This window comes from Centroberyx gerrardi, chromosome 16, assembly GCF_048128805.1.
Source record: "Centroberyx gerrardi isolate f3 chromosome 16, fCenGer3.hap1.cur.20231027, whole genome shotgun sequence".
NCBI lineage: Eukaryota > Metazoa > Chordata > Actinopteri > Beryciformes > Berycidae > Centroberyx > Centroberyx gerrardi.
The window spans coordinates 14,681,503-14,701,725 of record NC_136012.1 but is presented as its reverse complement, the minus strand read 5'-3'; the positions used below and the strand labels follow the sequence as shown (position 1 = coordinate 14,701,725).

At 40.5% G+C, this 20,223-nt stretch overlaps 1 protein-coding gene across 1 annotated transcript in view; it reads right to left on the bottom strand.

The window, feature by feature from the left end:
* Positions 1-17,459, bottom strand: part of ctnna1 (catenin (cadherin-associated protein), alpha 1) — a 111,635-nt gene extending 94,176 nt beyond the window's left edge. The window contains exons 1-6 of the mRNA XM_071916457.2: positions 17,202-17,459; positions 15,474-15,591; positions 13,986-14,181; positions 7,422-7,588; positions 5,179-5,298; positions 1,477-1,746 (exon numbers count right to left, since the gene is read on the bottom strand). Coding sequence (XP_071772558.1) covers positions 1,477-1,746; positions 5,179-5,298; positions 7,422-7,588; positions 13,986-14,181; positions 15,474-15,578 — 858 coding nt within the window. The 5' untranslated portion in view covers positions 15,579-15,591; positions 17,202-17,459. The remainder of the gene's footprint in view (positions 1-1,476; positions 1,747-5,178; positions 5,299-7,421; positions 7,589-13,985; positions 14,182-15,473; positions 15,592-17,201) is intronic.
* Between the last annotated feature and the right edge of the window lie 2,764 nt (positions 17,460-20,223).

Below are 20,223 nucleotides of genomic sequence, written 5' to 3'. Positions count from 1 at the left end.
TCTGTAGCAAAGACAAACTAACAGAATGTTGTATATAAACCTCGGAAACGAGCCCCCAGTGCAGCATCTCAAGATTGCCAATATGCCAGTCGAAATGTTACACCCCTAAGCGCAGGTTGAGTAAGCTACCCTTCACCGCACATTCACAATAAGTACAAAGAAAAAAATATTTCTGTCTTGACCGCAAATTTCTCTTGGGCATAAAATCTGACATTTTTGGCCTTCATCACCTCCATAGAGAACGCTATGATTGAGAACATCAAGTAAAAGTAATTTTTAACTCGATTGGGGTCTTAAATATCGGTCTACGGTTGAAGCTGAATGAAGTTAAAGCTCTTCCTGTTCTGCGACAGCTACATGAACTATCAGATTTGTAATCCAAGCCTTTGACCAAATCTAACAGGTCAGGTACAGAGCTTTGTTTTGGTCCAAAAAAAGAATTGCTCTGAGGCAATCCTGGATTACAGGGACACATTAGAGGTAGCTCGATGAAACACTGGATAACATTTGAACAGATTTTCTGATTTAGAGGTTTTACAAGAGGGAAAGAGGAGGGGAGATAGGAGGGACTGGACAGCGAGATGTTGAATGTTTTTAGTTGGTTAGGGTCCCTCCCTGTGATAAATGCCAAGGTCGAGTACACTTTTGTTCACTGCAATCTGCACAGACACAGGGACGCTGCCTGCATGTTCACATCTCTTCCTCATCTAAAGATATTGTAGTAACATCTCAGCGTGCCATGCTTTTCTACTGAATGGGACTCTAAAATATACTTCTGCAGTTTTCTTTAGAACCTAGCAGCAGCAGAGATAAGCTCAGATACAATCGTGACAGTGGAATCACTGCCAAGTGCTTTATGAAATGTCAATATTTAATGAGAAGCTGAGAAGGGGGTTAATCTAAATCCTTCTCATCTCAGGTTATTCACAGGATGCACATAGAAAATACAATGTGCTGCCCTTTCTGAGACTGAGGATACACAATGTGTTGTCCAGTGATTGAAAGTATGTTGTATTCAAATTCTGAGCTGGAGCTGCATAAGTCTCCTTCATTTTAGACATACAGATAGAAGCAAATCAAGGAATGGACTAGTGGTGACTCAAGAATTCAATGTACCCCAAAGCCATGTCCCAATTTGTCCACACAGCTTGTCCTACTTTCCAACTCAACCCTAAGCCCCTTCTAGGGTATTGGTCATTTTATGATTCAGCTGGATTAGTTCTTTAACATCAAAGATTTGAAAACCTCTTGGAACAAGCCCACATCCATCTCAACCAATTAAATTATTATTCTTAAATCATTCTGTTGGAACATAAGCTTACTGTGCTAGGGAAACTGAAACTGATCCCAAGTTCAGAAAGGAGGTTGATTGTTGATTAATGTGAGTTCCTCTGCACTAAACTGGGAGATATGCACAAAGAACACATGGATAAGTAGCAAATGGGTTGTAATTTGTATTCCACCCTTTTGACTTACATCAAAATTGTTGAGGGCGTAGGCGAGCTCTCCTCCCCCTGCCGGCTGATTGAGGGCAGAGTCTTCGGTGGCAGTGGCCTGGGCGGCGTTGGAGATACCGGAGACTGCATGCTGCAGCTGCTTGTAGATGAGGTCACGGTTAGCCTTGTAAGCTGCCACATCAGGGTGCTGGAGGCAAGCACGGGACGCCGTGTACAGCATGGGGATGTTCCTCTGTAGGACCCCGCGGGCAGCAGCCATTTGGTCCTTGTGGTGGACATCCTTCAGCTCCTACCATTGACCAGGGGTGTATGGGGGGAGGGTTGAGGGGGTTAATGGAGGGATGGGGTCAAAAGGAAGTAGACAAGGGACAAAAAAAAAGGGTTAAATTGTGAAGACACAATACTTTGAGTGGGGGTGGGGGACAGTATAGGCCTACTTTAGATTCAAAATGGGCCTGTCATGCCCTTATGGAGACACTAAGTGTGACAGAGCTTGTTCTGGATGACCCAGATTTGTTTTTGTCCCCTGCGGTAACACAACACAGTCATAATCGGGCCATTACATTATGCCTTTGCAATTTAATGCATTGCTATTCAGGCCTCTGCATTATATTGCAATTACTTCTTCATAGGAGGGAGGAGATGCGATAGTGATCGCTGGCATAGATATATGGCTTAAAAAAGCAGTTTGCACACAAAAAATGAAAGCTTCTCCTCCAAATTGTATACACCCAGGGCTTTCTTCACTACTGCCTGAGACATGCTCTGCAAAAACTCACTCTTTAAGCCCCATTACTTCATGCATTCATTTTGGTGTACGACATTTCTGCCCTCCATAAAAAATTAACCATAATTGCAATTACAAGTAAATTCCATCACAAAATCATCAGTGTTCTTTTGGTTGTGTTTTGCATTTTAGCAAATGCAAGTTTTACTGCTGGGAAAAAAGTTGAAGCAGAATTGATATTAATATTTATTGTTAAAAATAAATGATTAAATAAAACCGTTGTGTGAATGTGATGAATATGTATGAAACAAGCTACGAAACATCTTCCAACAGATTTCTGTTAAGTGACCCATTTGTAAAGTTCCCTGATATTCTGTGACTCAGTCAATGATATTCTAACAATTCAATAAGTTACATACAAACTAAATAAATACATTAAATACAAAGATTTCAACAAAAGAACCTATATCTCCTTAACTCTAGTGGCAGCAGTGCCTTTACAGTTGTATAATGAAGGGTAATGGGTGAGAAGTTGGCTTCCCACAATTTTTCACCTACTTTCCCCTGATTGTGTTAAAATGAAGTGCTGTTACAGAGACCAGGGGCAGAATAACCACACATTTCTTGGACATTTGTTTTGTTTGCCCAAAGGCTAATTGGGGGTCTTAAGAGGTCATACAGATGATTTGCAGTCTCCAACAAAATACATTTTCCAGGACTCCATAAATGAAAATGCTGCATACCAAATACTTTGGGAGAGCTTTTGCATGGGACAGATTGACTGCCATTTTTGTGTCGCTTGAAAATGCAGTCAATGGCAGTGATTATGTTGCCTTTGGTCTGTTAGCCTACAACTAGGGCTGGGCGATATTGACAAAATCAAATATCACAATATTTTAGACCGAATACCTCGATATGGATAATGTGGCGATATTTTGGGGATGAGTATTCATGCTTTCATCAGATATTTATACACAAGAAAATTTTGAAAATTAGTAATGATCATCAGTAATGTTTAATCAGTAATGTGGATATGACGAGCCGGTAAAGCCAATCATTGTTCATTTTACTTAGCAAGAACAGGCTAATAAGTTCAGAAAATTGTATCACTTTACTTTAACGCAGACTTTAAGACCAGGAAGAAGTAACATTTAAGTTATTTCACAATATTATGATAACCAAAATCCCAGACAATATCTAGTCTTATATCACGATATCGTTATTATACAATATAACACCCAGCCATACTTACAACTTGGTAAAACAGCTTCATTTATATAATTGCACAAGTGCAAGATTTTCCAGGGACACAATGTTATTTTCACACTGTCTATATTGAATGCATGTCTTTGGCAAGGCATCTTGTATTTAGTCTTTTATTTAGAGCCCTTGGAGGCCTAAAGCCAAGGTCAGACTACAAGACTGTTCAAGTCTTGCCCGACTAGTGCAGTTCAGACTAAACGCTTGCCATCTGGTCTGGAAGCTGTTCACACTTTGTGACAGGACAAAGATGGGCGTCACACATGAAGACGAGGGATCACACACACTACCCGATTCTGTCATTCAAAAACATTTTCCCATTTGTCCAGAACAGTTCACTGTAAATATAATTACAATTACAATAATATTATAAAAATAATTACAATTGTTTCTTGCTCCATGATACAGAAGCTACAGATTGCATTTACATTACAATGTATTTTGAAGTGACATTATTCAAATTGAGAATTTTGTCTGATACTTCTTTCACTTGATTTGTAATTGCATACTTATGTGGACTGATTCAGGCACGTTGCCATTTAATACCATTTAATGAGATTTATTCCTCCAACGGAAATTGCATAGCAACTAATCAATAGTTGAGCAAGGGGAGTCGGGAATCTTGCTGAAATAAACTATCTACATGAGTGGACGTTGTTGTTAAACGTGACTTTTCTTCTGGTTCTTTTTTCATTTTTCTTCCCCCTGTATCTAAAATCCCATTGGCTGTCACCAATAACAGAGATTTCAGTCTTGGACTGTATACCTGTAAACAAGCCTGATAAAACCAAACATGTTTGGAAAAAAAATTGTGTCTGGCCAAACAGCCAGAGTCAGCAGTCTTCAGCCCATTCACACTAATGGACAGTCTACACCGACCATCAGGCCCAAGTGCCCCCCCAACTCCGACTAGTCCAGATTCAAAGAGATCTTAGAATCTGGGTTAAAATCACCGACTGTGACCTAGTCTTAAATTGATAATAGTCTTTGGAATCTGCAAATAGCACACGTGGGATATTTGTCATAGTAGTTTGTTGGGGTAGTTGTTGTCCTTCGCTATGCCAGGTAAAAATCCTACATCCACACTTTACATGATGCATACAAATGTAGGCTAGCTCACAATGATGATTACTAAATTGAATAACACCTCCTTGCTAAGTTAGTTTCATGGCAATCTTGACAAATGATGGTAAAGAGGAAATTGATATTAAGCTCAAAACAAAAGCACCATTCACCATGCTTTTTATCTTCAATAATTAGCTTTGTGAGTTATGTGTTTCTGCTGGATCTGTACAAGGAAGTGATGCTCATCCCATTACTCAGTTATTTCACCTGGAAAATTCATCATGAAATCCACTTCACTGTTGACTACCGCTTACAAGATAGCAGAAAAACCAGGCGCCACTTCTCATCTCAAGGAAATGGGTTTTGTCACCCATGCAGCATCCAGCCTGCATAGTCTTTTCTTGCCCTCCTACCCCCTGCATCGCAATTGGTAATAAGGAGATTGTTCATGCTTATAGCATCTAATCTTCAAGCAAAAGCATGAGCCACTCTCTTGTTTGCTCCGTTCCGATCTTCCACTTACAACTTACTATGTGGGTTGGAAAGTTTAGTTTTTGGTTATGAGTGACAAGACATCTAACACCCATTCAGGTACCTGATACACCCCACCCAATCAAATCCACCACACTCCTCTTATCCAGTCTATCTTTTTGGCCAACTGTACATTACCTGCTGTCTCTTGGCAGCCATGATGTTGAGCTTGTCCACCTCTGGTTTCAAGGCCTTATATTGGATCCCCAGGTCCTGCTCTGTTCCTGCATTACGCACTTTCACCAGATTTTCCTCCACCTGAGCCGGATAGATGGAAAGAGATGGAGAGACAGTATATTATAGAGAAAGCATGATTGTTTACTGCAGATCAGCAAAAAAGCAATAAATAAATACCTAGTTGAACAACACTAGTCGATATTTCAACTAATTTTATATTTTCTATACTAAAGGTATAAAGACACACAACCATCTCTTCTAAAAACTACCTGCCTAATTTACATAACCGATAGCCCCATCTAATTGCCAACATGTCGATATGAAATACTTTTATACCAAATTTCTGATGTTACATCGTACTGTTCTGGAAACTCAGACAAACACAAAGAATGTACCATGATGAGTTCCTCGTCCATCTTTGTACACTGACACATGCGTCACATAAAGCTGCGATCTGATTGGAAGCACTCTGAAAGGTCAGCTCTAAACTGGGTCAAAGTTCAAATTTGAGTGCAGTGACATGGTGGAATTTTTAGTGTTGTGCAATGCCAACTGTAGTACTGCATCTGAGGTGGAGGTCACGGCTCTCTCCATAGGAAAACAATGGCTCAGACAGCGCAAAACCATTTTTTGGGAAATCATGTGCACCGGCCCTCAGGTAGATCAAGCTGGCCCATGTTTTGTTGGTTTATTTTTTTAAGGAACTGATAATTGCTGCAAACATACACAGTTGGGAGCACCTAAGCTATATGTAAAGCAAGTGGAAACAAGCACGCAATTCATGATAAGCTGCGACCAGATTGTTGCAGGTTACCTTGTCGGCGCCTGTAAGTGGTAGCCTAAAGTAGGCCTATACTTAGATTGTTCAGTCACCACTAAGGGTATTCATGAATAGGCCTAATCAATGATCTGTTATTTAGGCCTAATTTTGACTCTGTGTAACATCAATCAGTGTTATTAAGTTAAAAGGTTTATTTTAGTGTGGAACATAACTTTTTTCTTAGTATATTTAAAAGACTGCATTTTCCATAAATCCAATCTTTTAAATTGACCATGTCAAATAGCATTATGTGAACATTCTGTGCTTGCTGGGTTCAGGAGTCAAACTACTTGAATCATTTGCCAACCCCAGGATTAGAACCTAGGATGCCAGCATGAAAGTCCGCTGCCCTACCAAGTGAGTCTAAGCACCAGTGTGGCTGCCTGAGAAAGTTATAGTATTGTATCTCTGTATCCTGCGGCTCTATATGCATTGCGAATTGCCATATTACAAGTCACAGTGGAGAATTCGATATTCATGATTACAATGATTGTTATGCTTTGGATTTCAGAGCAACACACTGCTAAACTACAGAAGGCCTAGCCAAATTCCAGGCTCTGAGCTCATTTCAAGCAACTCAAGTTCATCTGGACGTTAGCCAATTCATGTCCCTATGGCATCCATCTTCTTGTTCTGCTTTCTGACAGGGAACGGTAGTAAATGAAGATAATGAAGTAGACGGCTATAAACAGAGCTCTGATAAGATATGGCCACAAAGTGAAACGACTTTGTTGAGTTAGACCTACATGGGACTGTTGTAAAATGACTGGAGAACAGGGTGTGGTCCCTACAAATAACACCAGGCGTAGTAATGCATACTTGTGGACATTTTGAAACCTCAAATATGGGGGAGAAGCCAAATCATTTTCAGTTGCCTGTCTTTAGCTTCTTGTTTCTTCAGTTCAGTAGAGGGCTGGTTGTTACAAAACCATAGTTATACATAAAAAACTCTGGCCATTTTAAGAGCAGAGGATCATCTTACTTCCTTATATTGTTCACATAATGGCCTCACTGTCTGTGCATGTCTCAGCTTGTGTGATTGCATCAATAATAGATTACTCACAAGCAACACTTATGCTGAAGTTCTAATGAACAGTAAAGGTCATTCCCTGTTGACTCCAGGACCATGTAATTCAAAATAAGGAATCGATTTTTCTTTTTTTTTTTTACAATAAAGCTTGGTGGAAGATTGAGACAAGCCAGCACCACCATATCTATTTAATAAATAGTGACAATTACGTATGGCAACAATGTGCTCTTGAGATAACAGAAATAACTTGGAGCATGACTTTATTGTTGAGGGTAATGATTGCATTTTCTGAAGTGATAAATAATTAAAGCCTGTTTCGAATGTATAATGCACAGGGGAGGATGAATGTCTCACCAGTTTGAGCTGCAGTAGCAGTTTGTAGACATCAGACATGTCCGCCAGCACCAGAAGATGAGTAACAGCTGAGAGGAGGGCCCTGGCAGCACGGACCATGTTGCCTCTCTTCACTGAAGAGCAGGGGTCTTCTGCAAACTCTCCGGAAGCCAACTTCATTGAATCACCTAAGGAAAAGCAAAGATGGAACACTTGCTGTAACTTTACTGCTATTTTTGTCAAAGTATTAAAATTTGTACTTTAAAGCACAACTCCGGCCATTTTTGACCTGGAACCCTATTTTCCCATCATGTTGTTCACTTCTGACCATCACTATAGAGGTACTTGCGTTTCGTTTGCCTGGGCATGTGGCTCACCAATACAGCGCAAATGGGCCAATAGATACTCCGGAAATCGAGTTGTTGTGTGACCTTATGTCAGTGAATGATGCGGATGTAATGCACAAGATGCAAGCCATTCTAGCTGTGATACTGACCTCAAGTTACATGAAGCTACTATATGCAACTTTCTTGTCTTGAGACAGAAAGTATATTGTTAGCCCCGCCCTCCTCCCTCTCAGTTGATCTAGTACCAAGCTCACCGGTGGCCGCACCCACAGCAAATGGGATATGGCCCAAAATGTCCTGATCACTGAAAAGCCAATGTCAAGCAAATGGCAAATTGACATGTACACAGAGGGTCACGCACAGACCCAGACTGATAGGTAGGTATGGTACGATATATCCTATATGTTCATTTATTAAATGCATATTGTAGCTTTATATAACATAAACTGACAACTAGCACTAGCGCTTTATAGGTACTCAGCTGGAGGGGCAAGCATGATTGTAGTGAGTGAAACTACGTTGACTTTTAAAAGAAAAAAAAATATTCTTTTGATGTTTTCGCCTTTATTAGACAGTTCAAAGTCAGGAAAGCCAGGCTGAATAGGTTTGTAGACCTCAGCTACATGGCAATGAATAAAAACGACAGCAACAATTTTAATACTCAAACACAGCTAGTTACACTGTGCTTAGTTTAACTGTCAATTCAGAATACGGGTGGTCTGGCCTTGTATCAGAAAGGGGCAGGTCAGCTGCATGTAGGATTTCTTTTGAGGACAGGCCATGGCTGAGTCTTGGAACCGATTGTATCACAGTCACAAGTGTGCCATGTAGGGATCTAGGAGCAGAGCACTTGCACTATCTGAAGTGGTGTGTGGCATTACTGTCCAATACAATGTTTGGCATAACTGATCTATGTAAATAAGTTATTCTAAATATTATAACGTTTTGTCCTAGATTAATACAGAAAACAACTTAAATACTGACAGACTATCTCTGGAAAACTAATTCAGATCAATTTCTCAAATAAAGTAGTCACAATACTACACCAATAGCTGTACTTCACGGCACACTGCAACTATGTAGGAGTCCCTCACGCTGAAATCGGAGGAGAGACTATGGATCGGCCCCGGACTGTCCGTCACACACAATATCTCGGACACCGATTGGATTTTCACAAATCTAATGTTCCATTCTGGCATTTTGTAAAGTGCACTGATTGGCCTGAGGAGGCGCTAGAATGTTTGTTTACTTGTTACTGATTGGTCCAGGGGGTGCCAGCATCATTCATGGGGGACAACATGTTCTCTTGTTTCGCTGAGCTTTACCAAACAACAGGTTATGGAGGGAAAACTGAACTGGGCTTCGGCTAATGCAGCAGCATTGCGTTTTTATCAGAACTCCAGCATCAAATGTGGAACAATAGCTTAGATTTAGAATTTTACAGTATGGGACACTGTTTTACTAGTGTTAGGCTACATGCTATATACTGTCAAAATGAGTAGCTCCGCTCACCTTTCTAACAACCCTTCTCTCTACACAGAACAAATGGCTAAATTCCTATCTCTAGTATCACAGTTGCCAAATTTATATTCACAGTCAACGTGTTTTGCCTCATAACCACTTCTCCCTTGTGTTGTCTATAAACCAATTAAGTGTCCTTCCACCCATCCATCCGTCTGCAAATTCCATAAATAATTTCCCGTGACACCCCACTCCCAGGCCAGAAGCAACACGCAAAGTTAGCCATGCTGTAGCTAATCTGCCAGGCCTAGGACTCTGCCTGAACTACACTAAGAAAAAAAAATGTGATGTCCTCTTAATCTTCATACTCCTCCACCCGAGTGCAGGCTACTCTGTACTACAGGAACTGATAGCAAATGCCTGAGAGCAGCCACAGTCGGTTGCAGGCTACAAGTTAATTGCATTAGAAAGTCTTCATTTGAGAGGACAGGAAAAGTGAGGGAGAGGGGCAGCAGTCTGACGCATTTACCCTGCCTGGCTGGGGTCAGCGTGTGTCACACAGACAGGGACACAGACACACACAGACACACACACCTCCGACATCCAGTGACCATTTCCGCTAGCGCACGAACATGCACACACAGCCGTCCAAAAAGAGGTCAAACCCATGACAAAGACTCACTGTCTGGTTTGTCCAGCACCATGCTTTGTCCTACATCGAATGGGCCTACACAGTTGACTGGGCACACAAATTGGGTTTGTAGGCTCGCATTATGAACTGGACAGTAAATCCCCAAATAGTTTGCTTCAAGGGGAACACTGCCAAATTTTAACTCTGAAATATGTCAATCCTATGCCTTATGACAGCTTGGTCTGCATTAGAGAACATTCATACCCATCTTCAAGGCCAACAACAAGACATGCGTTTGTCCTGCCCACTTATCTGTGATGTCACACTGATGCATAGCTCTATAGAGAATGAAGTGGAAAAGAGAAAAAAGATGACAAACAGTACCCAGGATAAATTCCTTGCGACAGGGATACATTTTTCTGGTTTGAAACTGATAACACACATCAACATAGGGCATAGTTATTCAGCTTTCCCCAAAATAGCGGAGGTGGGCTGGAAAAAAAATTTGAAAACTAGCTTTGCGGTAGTTAGATGCTTGCCAGCTGTGAGCGTCTTGGCAAATAATCCAAAAAATTTGATGTTTTCTCTGACAGTCACGGATACAGACAACACCTCTAATCTTTTAGCAACACCACTTATAGAGACGACAAGGGATTTGGAGTAAAAGTCGTGTTTTCAGTGTTGGCTAACAGTATGACTACTGAGTAACAAGATGACTTGGGCACAGAGTCCCCAAGTCAACAATCTAATTTATTGTATTGCAGTTGAATTGTAATGATTATTGTAAATAAGTTTAACTCAAGGTGTGTGGATGTGTGATAATAAAGTGTGCTTCAGTAGTAGCGTGGGTCAATCTGCATTATACGCATTTCAATAACTTCATATAAGTTGAGAATATCTGATGAGAATGTAACAAGTTTGAGTAGTTTGTCATCGTTTTGAATAGCATAGTGTTACATAGGCAATTTTATTTCGAATTCTGTACTTTTTTCTTAATGTGGAAATTGTATTTTTCTCGAATTCTTTAAAGATGTAATGTATTCATGTATCAAATGTTTGATACATCAATCTGGGCAGGAAAATTAACAGCCCGCCAAGTATGTTACTCAACTACAATAATGCAGCACATCTGTGCTCCTTCAAGTCACGGTGTGTCTGTGCAAACACAAACTGAATGGAGACGTTTGAAATGTAGCCTTGATAATCAGATGGAAATATAACAGTCAGCTAATACTGTACTGCCATTAGTTTATACTAGATTGAGAGACTTAAGTGTCTGAAAAAAAAATGTGTTACTGGGCTAAATGAAACGTAAACAACAAGTCGTCAATAAACCCTCCTCACAACGACGCCGAAGAAAACTAGTGTGAAACGCTGATTAATGTTGCTCGCTATGCATGTGCACACTGCCCCCAACCTTCTCTATCGGTGGCGCCATATGTGCCCGCAAGCATTTATAGTTCAATACGCATGCGAAGTTCAACAGTGACTTCCTGAAAATCATACAGTCACCTTACCCAACAACGGGAGATGTAGATGCCTGCCAGCACTGCTGCCAAGCATGTAAAATAAAATTACATCTTCGGTCTCTGGCTTGCGCTTCCAAGAAGATCAAGGGAATAAGGACATCAATATGTCAGAGGAAATTATTTATTTAACACTTGGGCTTCAAGAATGCTTAGCCTATATCTAGCAAAATGTAATTTCTGGAGAGATGTTTTGACAACTTCTGACATGCTCTTCCTACACTACAGCCAAATGGTGCCATCAGCAGCTAGCTATATATATATATATATATATATATATATATATATATATATATATATATATATATATATAAATAAATATACACACACATATATATATAAAAACATACAAGAAATATATAGCTATATATATAAATAATCTCACAAACATAATAATACACGGCACAGTCACAGTCTTTTATCTGTAGAACAGAGATCTCACAGAGATTCTGACCATTTTGCCCCCGACTAGGAGCAAAAGCAGTTTGTGCAAATGATCGACCACACAGACCTCAGACGCAGTCCCCACCTTCAGGCTGTTATTCCCCCCTGTGAGCCAGATCAATAAGGCCATTTTCAGGGGGCAGATAGTGATCAGTGCTCCTTTAATAAACTTCCATCCCTCTAACGCTCACCTGCGGCTCACCAAGTGCATGATGAAATGATTAAAATGTATATCACACAATAAGCCTCACAAACAGCAGGACAACAAAGGCACAGTCAGTCAGGGAGGGGGAGGGGGGGGAGAGCGAGAGAGAGCAAGAGAGAGAGGGTGAGGGGGGGGGGGAGAGAGAGAGAGAGAGAGAGAGAGAGAGAGAGAGAGAGAGAGAGAGAGAGAGAGAGAGAGAGAGAGAGAGAGAGAGAGAGAGAGAGAGAGAGAGAGAGAGAGAGAGTGTGTCATTACCAGGCGGAGAAATGTCTAGTGAAAGATGAATAATCAAAATATTCTGATAACAACCAGAAATAAGATGTTAACAGGGGCAACACACCTAATAAAGTCCAAATCCTTTTGTAGAAAAAAAAAATCCCATGCCACCAGCCTTCAGCATGCATAGCATACACAGTCATCCCCAAATGATTATGTCAGGATTTTTTTCTCCCATTTAAACAGCTGGTAAGCCACAGCTGGGTGGAAAATGCCTTCTGAATCCAGGGGAGGGTTTAGCCCTACTCAATGGACGCATTATCAGTCTGGGCACGCTCTGCTGAGCAGCATGGCATAGCTGACAGCCAGGCCTAGGCACCAGCTAACAACAGTCACTGAATTCCTGCCCACTGACAGCTTACCAAAACTACAGTAACATTCCTGGGCATTGAGCACAGTGTAGGCCATCTACTGACATGTCATCCACCTCCCAGCTACTCAGACCAAGAGCGCACGCACGGGACATCTAACTTGCTGGGTGTCCGGGAGAGTAGACAGTGACAAAGACATTGCTTCAAGAAGTGATAACAGCCACCCTCAAGTCATGGCTCCCTGATCTCACTGGTCTGCAAATGTGTCAAAAGACAACCTGATATCAGGAGAAGTGAGGAATAAATGAGACTTGCAAGTGGGGGTGTTAGATGAGGAGACCTGCTATCGCAAGACAAATGGTAATTTCATTGGTTGGTGATTTGACGGCGGATTCCTGACTCGGGAGTTGTGGGAGGCATGAAATTGAATTTGAAATGGAATGTGTGTGGGTTGGGTCCCACCAGGCAGGTGGATATAGCCATTTAAATACATTTGAGATCATCAATGACATCTGCACACTTTTTCCTCCCCCGTTCCTTCATGCAGGAGTTATGCTCCCCGTTGTCATTTCCTTGGTAACAGCCAAAAAAAGAAGCATTTAGATAAAGTGGAAACTTAAAAACAGTATGCACAAGCTGTTCAATAACATCCGTGTCAATTCTTTTGTCTCGCAATAAGCTAGTACTCCACTATGGATTAGCAACCCAACAGATAACAATTTACAAAGAATGCTAGGCAAATCCCCAACACCACCCCGAACACAAACACACCCATATAGACAAGCTGACAGAACTGCAGTCTTTGCATGTTTATCTGCAGGGCTACTAACTGGCACTCACTTACATGCAGAGGATTCAGAATGGCTCATTCAGTATTCATAAATAAAATAGGCTTTTACAGAAGACGCAGGGAAATAAAAACAGCTGAGAAACAAGGTGCTCAGCAACTTTACAGGGTTAAACTTCTTGATTAACCAGCCTCCTCTCACTTTTCGTCATGGGAAGAACACAACAGAAAAGAAATTCACTGCAGAGGGGTAACAGCATCCAACAACTAGACGAAAACAATGAGGTTGGCGATGCACAACACCAAATGCCTATGGGCAACCTTACATTGAGCTACAAGAGCAGACACACACTCAGGAGGGACAGTTAGATTGGCTCCTGGTAGCAGGCAAGGAATTGATGGTGTATAGCTTCAAATGAATACGAGAGCAAGAAGAATAGCAAAAGGAAAATCTATCAGGCTCATGGCATATTCTTATTTAAAGGTTTTCCGCTGGGGTAGATGGTATGTACATAGCCTATGATTTATTTAATAACCCTCCTATCTAAGCAAGCAGTCTGTATGGGCCTGAAACCACACACTGCTGCTTCCATATACCTTGCTTGCGGACATCCTCCACAGCAGCAGTCAGCTCATCCTTAAGGAACTGACTTTCCTTTGCAATCTTTTCTCCTTTCTCCAGGAAGTTCTGGGTAGCAGTCTCCACTGAGGCGGCCAAAACATGAGCCTTCTTGGACCGTCCCTTCTTCTTGTTAGAGGGGCCTTTGTTGCTCGAGTTTACCAGAGTGGTGACCTGTGGCAGGGAAAATAAAATGTTTAAAAACAGTAACTCATGTCAGACACAGGTGCTTTAGGATTTTAAATGTTGTTGGGAGACTATGGTTGGACTATGGAAAAATATTGGTACCACTGAATTATCTGCTTTCACAACCAACTGAAAATGTTAGTGGCACAATGTGGGAAAGTCTCACTTAAGAGAAAGAAAGTGCTGTAAACATGTAATAAATACAGGCAATTTAAACTGCCCCATGTTATTCATGATAGCATTTACATTGTTGTAACTTATTTCAATTTCAAATTAAGAAGTAGTAGCCTTTGGGCATAACAGGTAAGCCTATACAAACTACCAAAAAGGTGGCCTGATAGCAGATGCTGCCATTTTGGTGAACTACCACATTAATTTGTGACTTGTACACGCCTGGGGGCACATGGAATGTCATGGATAGCAACATTTGAGAGCTAAAATGAAGATCACCACATTTGAAGAACATGTTTTATTAACCTCTAGAATGTGTCACTTTATCTTTTATCTATAATTTGATATATATATATATATATATATATATATATATATATACATAAAAACAGAAAATTACACGAAAGCAAAATATCAAATCTATCAGTATTTAATTTGTCCACTCTTTACTTTTGTGCACCCTACTGCCACTTTAACTCTTCCATCCTTCCAATCTTAAAACTAACAAAAGCTGTTCCCAAAAGTGTCACTGACATTATGTTAGCACACTTTCCCTTCCAACGCGACACTGACATTCACACGGCAAGATCGCCCTGAAACTGGCTTGGTTGAATAGACATCATTTCACATTCACATTTAAGAATTATATTTTCATACAACGACTGAGTATATCTGACAGCACAACATGAGTTCTAAATGTAAGGAAAAATCTCTTATTTAAGTGAAATGGGGTACTAATTCCATATCACTCTGCCTTGTGATCTTAACTGCCACATTAGGCAAAAAAAATTGGCTGTCTTTCTTGGATGGATGCCTCTTTCTTTCCCAGTTTTGTTTTCCTCATTATTACCACGGATTTAACTTAGTCGGCTTCTCTACACTCTTGAAGATTTCTAATGAAGACAAATGCCATCCCTGACTTCTGTCACAACAATACAAAAAACAAATTCAGTCAAATGTAGTCCTGTAATAATTCTCATTCAGTCATGTCAAGGCAGCAAATCTAAGGCATTGTCCTGCATACATATCAAAGACACTGTGTCCCTGTCGGCTAGCATTTGACAAGTCTTGCTATTCCAAACAAATGGGTACACAGGTATGTAAATTACCTGGGTGACCAAGGGCTCCAGCAGCCTCTCCACTGCCAGAGTACGGATCTCCAGGCTCTTTGGGTCCCACTTGAAGTTGATGTTGGCAGTGTTGATGCTTGTCATGTTCTCACAGATTCTGGGCGTGATAAAATAGGACACAGTGTGAATGAGACACAGATAAAACAGATGCCTAGGGCTCAGTCAAGCCCATGCTTCAGATGCAACAAGCGCACACAAGTTGGACTGCACCAAGCATAAATATCTTGGTCTTACAAAACACAGAATCTTTGCTGTCACAACAAATGATTGTGTCTGTATATTACAGAGAGTAGCCTTTACCAAGACCAAACATTGTACTTTTAAAAGATGCACTGAGAAACAAAACTAGAGGTTCATGTTGCCAACTTGAGTTACCTTTAAGATTTGTCAGCCTAGTTGCTTTGTGAATGTCATACAGTCAAAATATTTAGGTCCTTATTAGAGACAAAGCTGCCTCCATCACTTTTTGAATGACTGCCATAAGCAAAGCACAGTAATACTATGGTCCACTTTCGATTTTCCTTTTCAGGCAGTGACTGCAGCTCCATTGATTAGCTATCACGCATTGAGGGGCAGGGATAATCAGCAAGCCCTGAGGGTTGAGCAGCTTCGGATGAGAAGTTGATCAGCTGAATTGTGTGAACAATGTTGTACCTAGATAGTAGCCTATATTGTCAAGTCAGATATGTTGAAATATTACAGAAAGGACATCTGAATGGTTGCCACCTAGTGTAAGGCAAAAACGCAATATGTTTAGAGAAGGCGTGCATTCCAGTTGTGTTCATGTATTCTGATTAATTTCTGCATTCTGATGGCAAATCTAATCTGTGCCCGCCTTTAAAGCTGTTATTAAAGCTTAAAAAAAAAGTCGCCAGCCAGTGTGGATGAGTAAGGATTGTGTGGCACAGTTGTAGCTCATTTATTCATTGACCAGAAGCACAAGGCGCTTCCACAGTTCTCCTGCTGCTTTAATCTACAATTACTCATCAAGCCCTGCAAGGTTTCTCTTCCCCATAACGTTACGCCTGTAAACCATGCGCCTAACCTGCGTCAGCAGGGCTGGGCTTTTACATGGGAAATGGGACGATCCTAATCGTACACGAAAAGTTCAGAATTTAACATTATTTATATGTCAAAGGTTAAGATGTATTACATCATAACGCCTATACTATCGCAGAGTAACTGCCTAATCAATTGTCAACGCATCAGCAACAAGCTATGAAACGTCCTGTATGTAGATGGAATGTCTGCGTTCCAGACCTGGAGGGGCGGCAGGCTGGGCCGAACACCTGACCAGCTACAATGCTAACGCTCAGTAGCTAAAATTACAATTACTGTAAATTAGTTTAACCATCTAACTAATGCAAACTAAAACAAGTAAAGCGGACAATTATGTCTGCTGAAATCAGCTTTGAAACTAGTGGGTCTTTGTTGTTTAGACAAACTTAACTACTATTCAGCAAGTTTTTTTACTATTGGGTACCGTTAACATTGATGAGCTAACGTAATTTAGCTTACGTTTTCCATAGCAAACACGATAGGTAGCTAACGCTAACGCTAGCTAACACAAATAGCTACGTTCGCGTGCCTTTTACAGTAAAATTGTTATACATTAATTGTATTTGTCAGTCCAATTAACTTTTTCGATGTAATAAAGTTAAACGTATTTGGTTTACATAAACTTAGAAAGAGACGTTATAAACTTACCGAAAGTAATCCACTCGAAAAACTGAGTTTAAAAGTTCAAAATGGTGGAATGGGAATTACAGGAGAATTCCTTGCCTCAAAGTTTTCTTCCCTTTCACTCCCTTCACTAACTGAGGTCTAACTGCTGACCTTACTAGTTTCTGCCTTTCGAATAAATAACTTGAAAAGTCAAAATATTCCGAATACAAACAGTTTATCAGGCTATTCGACAGCTACACGGAAAGTTTCGGTCAAGATTGTTTCGGTGTCGCAGGCTGTAGCCCAACAATGGATAAGGCGGGGGGGGGGCCGGGGCGGTGAGCGATTTCCTGGCTTAGCAGGCAGGCCGATAGTACACAACAAGCCACAAACTAGTAGGTGATCTGGGCGTGGCACTCAAAGGGCAGTACAACGTGTGCCCTTATAAGGATTAATTATTACTTTCATGAAACTAGCTGTCCAATATAGGCACACGCCAAGTTTTGAGATTCCAATTTTATCCTCCAAACAGTTTTGTCAATCTGAGGAAACATTCATACTTAACATAGGCCAGGCATTCCAAATCCTGAAGCCAGGGCCCTGTGTGGGGCCTAGTGTGCCCCTGATGTTAAACTGGTGTCCCTTGAAACATTTTCAGTCAAACTGCAATGAGTGAATATTTTATTGTTATTTTAGCATGAATACTCCCAAAAGCCTTTCCTGTATTTTGGATGTCAAAGATGTTCGTCTCCTCTGTGCAGACCAAAGTGAAGAGCTCATTTTATCCTGAAAGCAGCAAAGTCTCACTGGCTGTTGAGTTACTACAAAGGGATCTGTCAAAAATCTCAGCGTTGTCTTTGATCCAGAACTCACTTTCGGTAACACGACAATATACAAAACAGCATTTTATTTATTTATTTTTTGTTTATTTAACAGGGACAGTGCACATTGAAAAACATTAAATGTATATGTGCCAGAGTTAGCCACAGGGGTTAGTTTTCCCCTAGTGAAAGAAAACACCAGGGGACAGAGTCTTTTCTATTTGGAACATGTTGTCACTTTTGAAATTTTCCAGGATTAGAGATTTCCTATTCTTTACTGACATAGAAAAACTGATTTGTGCTTTTGTTTCTTGTCTTCGTTCTTGCAACGCGCTTCTCTCCAGCTGTACCAACTCCAAACTCAGAAATATCCAACATCAAAACTCGACAGCCAGAATACAAACCAGAAAACATGATCACATTATCCCAGTCTTAGTCTCTCTTCACTGGTTCCCTGTAAAGGCACACATACATTATAAAATCCTACTTCAAACTTGCAAAACATTGCATGGTCTTGCACCACAATATATCACTAATTTAGGTGAAGGATTTCATTCCAAAATGCTAGTTATCCATTTTGGCTACCTCATGTTCAGTGACCAATGTTTTAAAAGCACCAATGATTCTAGTCTTTCAAATATGTAAATTAAAAATGTAATTAATGCTTGCAGTTTTTTGGCAGAGTAGGTGTCACATTTTCTAAATGGTAGATATCTCATTTTGGAAACAACAAGTTCACTGATTTCTTGTAAGCCTACACACAAACTCTCTGTTCACAGGATGCAGGACTTTGTGGCATTTCCTGCATTTGAAAGAAAACACCAGAGGACAGAGCCGCTTCCATTTGGAACAAGCTTTCCGCCAATGTCATGGAATCAGACGTTGTCTCAGTATTTTAAGTACAGATTTATACAGATTTATACCATTTATACAGTTTAGCCTACAGTCTCCCTTCATTCCTATCATACCAGCTGTTCCTTCCCCTTTGTCTTCCTCCCTGCAGTCTGTCATTTTTCTCTCTGTGGACTGTCCTAGTGCTGCCCCATGTTCTCATATTCATTTTTATCTCTTGTGCTTATCTGCATTTCTGTCATTTGTTTTCTATAAATCACTTTGTGGAAAAAAAAAACTGTTAAAAGTAACTCCTACATAAATTTGACTTGACTACTAGATTTCACAGATGCCTTTATAAAATCTAGAGCAGCTTGATTTCAGTCCTTCTGAGGAATCACATATTGTATTCATCCTATGTGCCTCTATAGGTGTTGCAACAATGTTCATGGATTTCAAATGTTGGAGTGACAAATTGAAATAAGAGAAGACCCTGCTGCAAACAAAAATACCTGATATTGCTTTAAGTATAACGATCCTCACTCAAAGGACAAGCCTCTGAAGTCAATTGATGTAGTATCAGATTCACACGCAATGAGCAGGCGGTATCCTCAGTTTCTCATATTATACTGATACATCAAAAAAGATCCTACCACACCTGTACTGACATTTCAGTGAATGCCTTTATCAAGGTAGCTGGTGGTTCAACAATTTCAATTTTCCAACCTCAGTTCTGCCAAAAAACAGTTGGGATCAACCTCTGTTTTGGACAATATAGGCAATGATCAGTCTGCTGTACAAGCACTTCTGCTAAATTGTTTGTTGCAGCTGTGTGAGTAATACATAACAATGGGAAATGTGATGAACAAGAGTATTTTTGTTTGGGCTTAATGAAGAAAGAAAGCCATAAACAGATTATATGAGAAGCCCAGATGCCCACCCACACCACCCCCCGACACACACACACACACAATTACATGCACACCTAATATTGCTTTAAGATGGCAAAAGAATGAACACTGTATCCCTTCTCAATGTGTTGTTTTGCCACTACATTGTCTCTTTACAGCACTGCCCTACCCACAAATTTTACTTCATGGCCATATAAAGTAACTGGAAAGGTAAGTGGCAGTTGGTAATTTAGTTTTCACAACCTGCATCCTTTTTGCACATTGACATCATTGTGTGTGCTCCATAAACCTGCTTGTTGGCAAAGGATTAGTCTATTCACAACTGAAATAAATAATCAAATATGACAAAGCAGTACCAGCAGATAGGTCATAATACCAATTACATATAGAGAGGAAATTGCTGTAAGAGAGCACAGACAATCATCTGAAATCAGAGGTGGTGGGCCAAAGAGAACATTATTAACAACAATAGCTTTTTGTTCTGCAGGCAAGTACAAAACA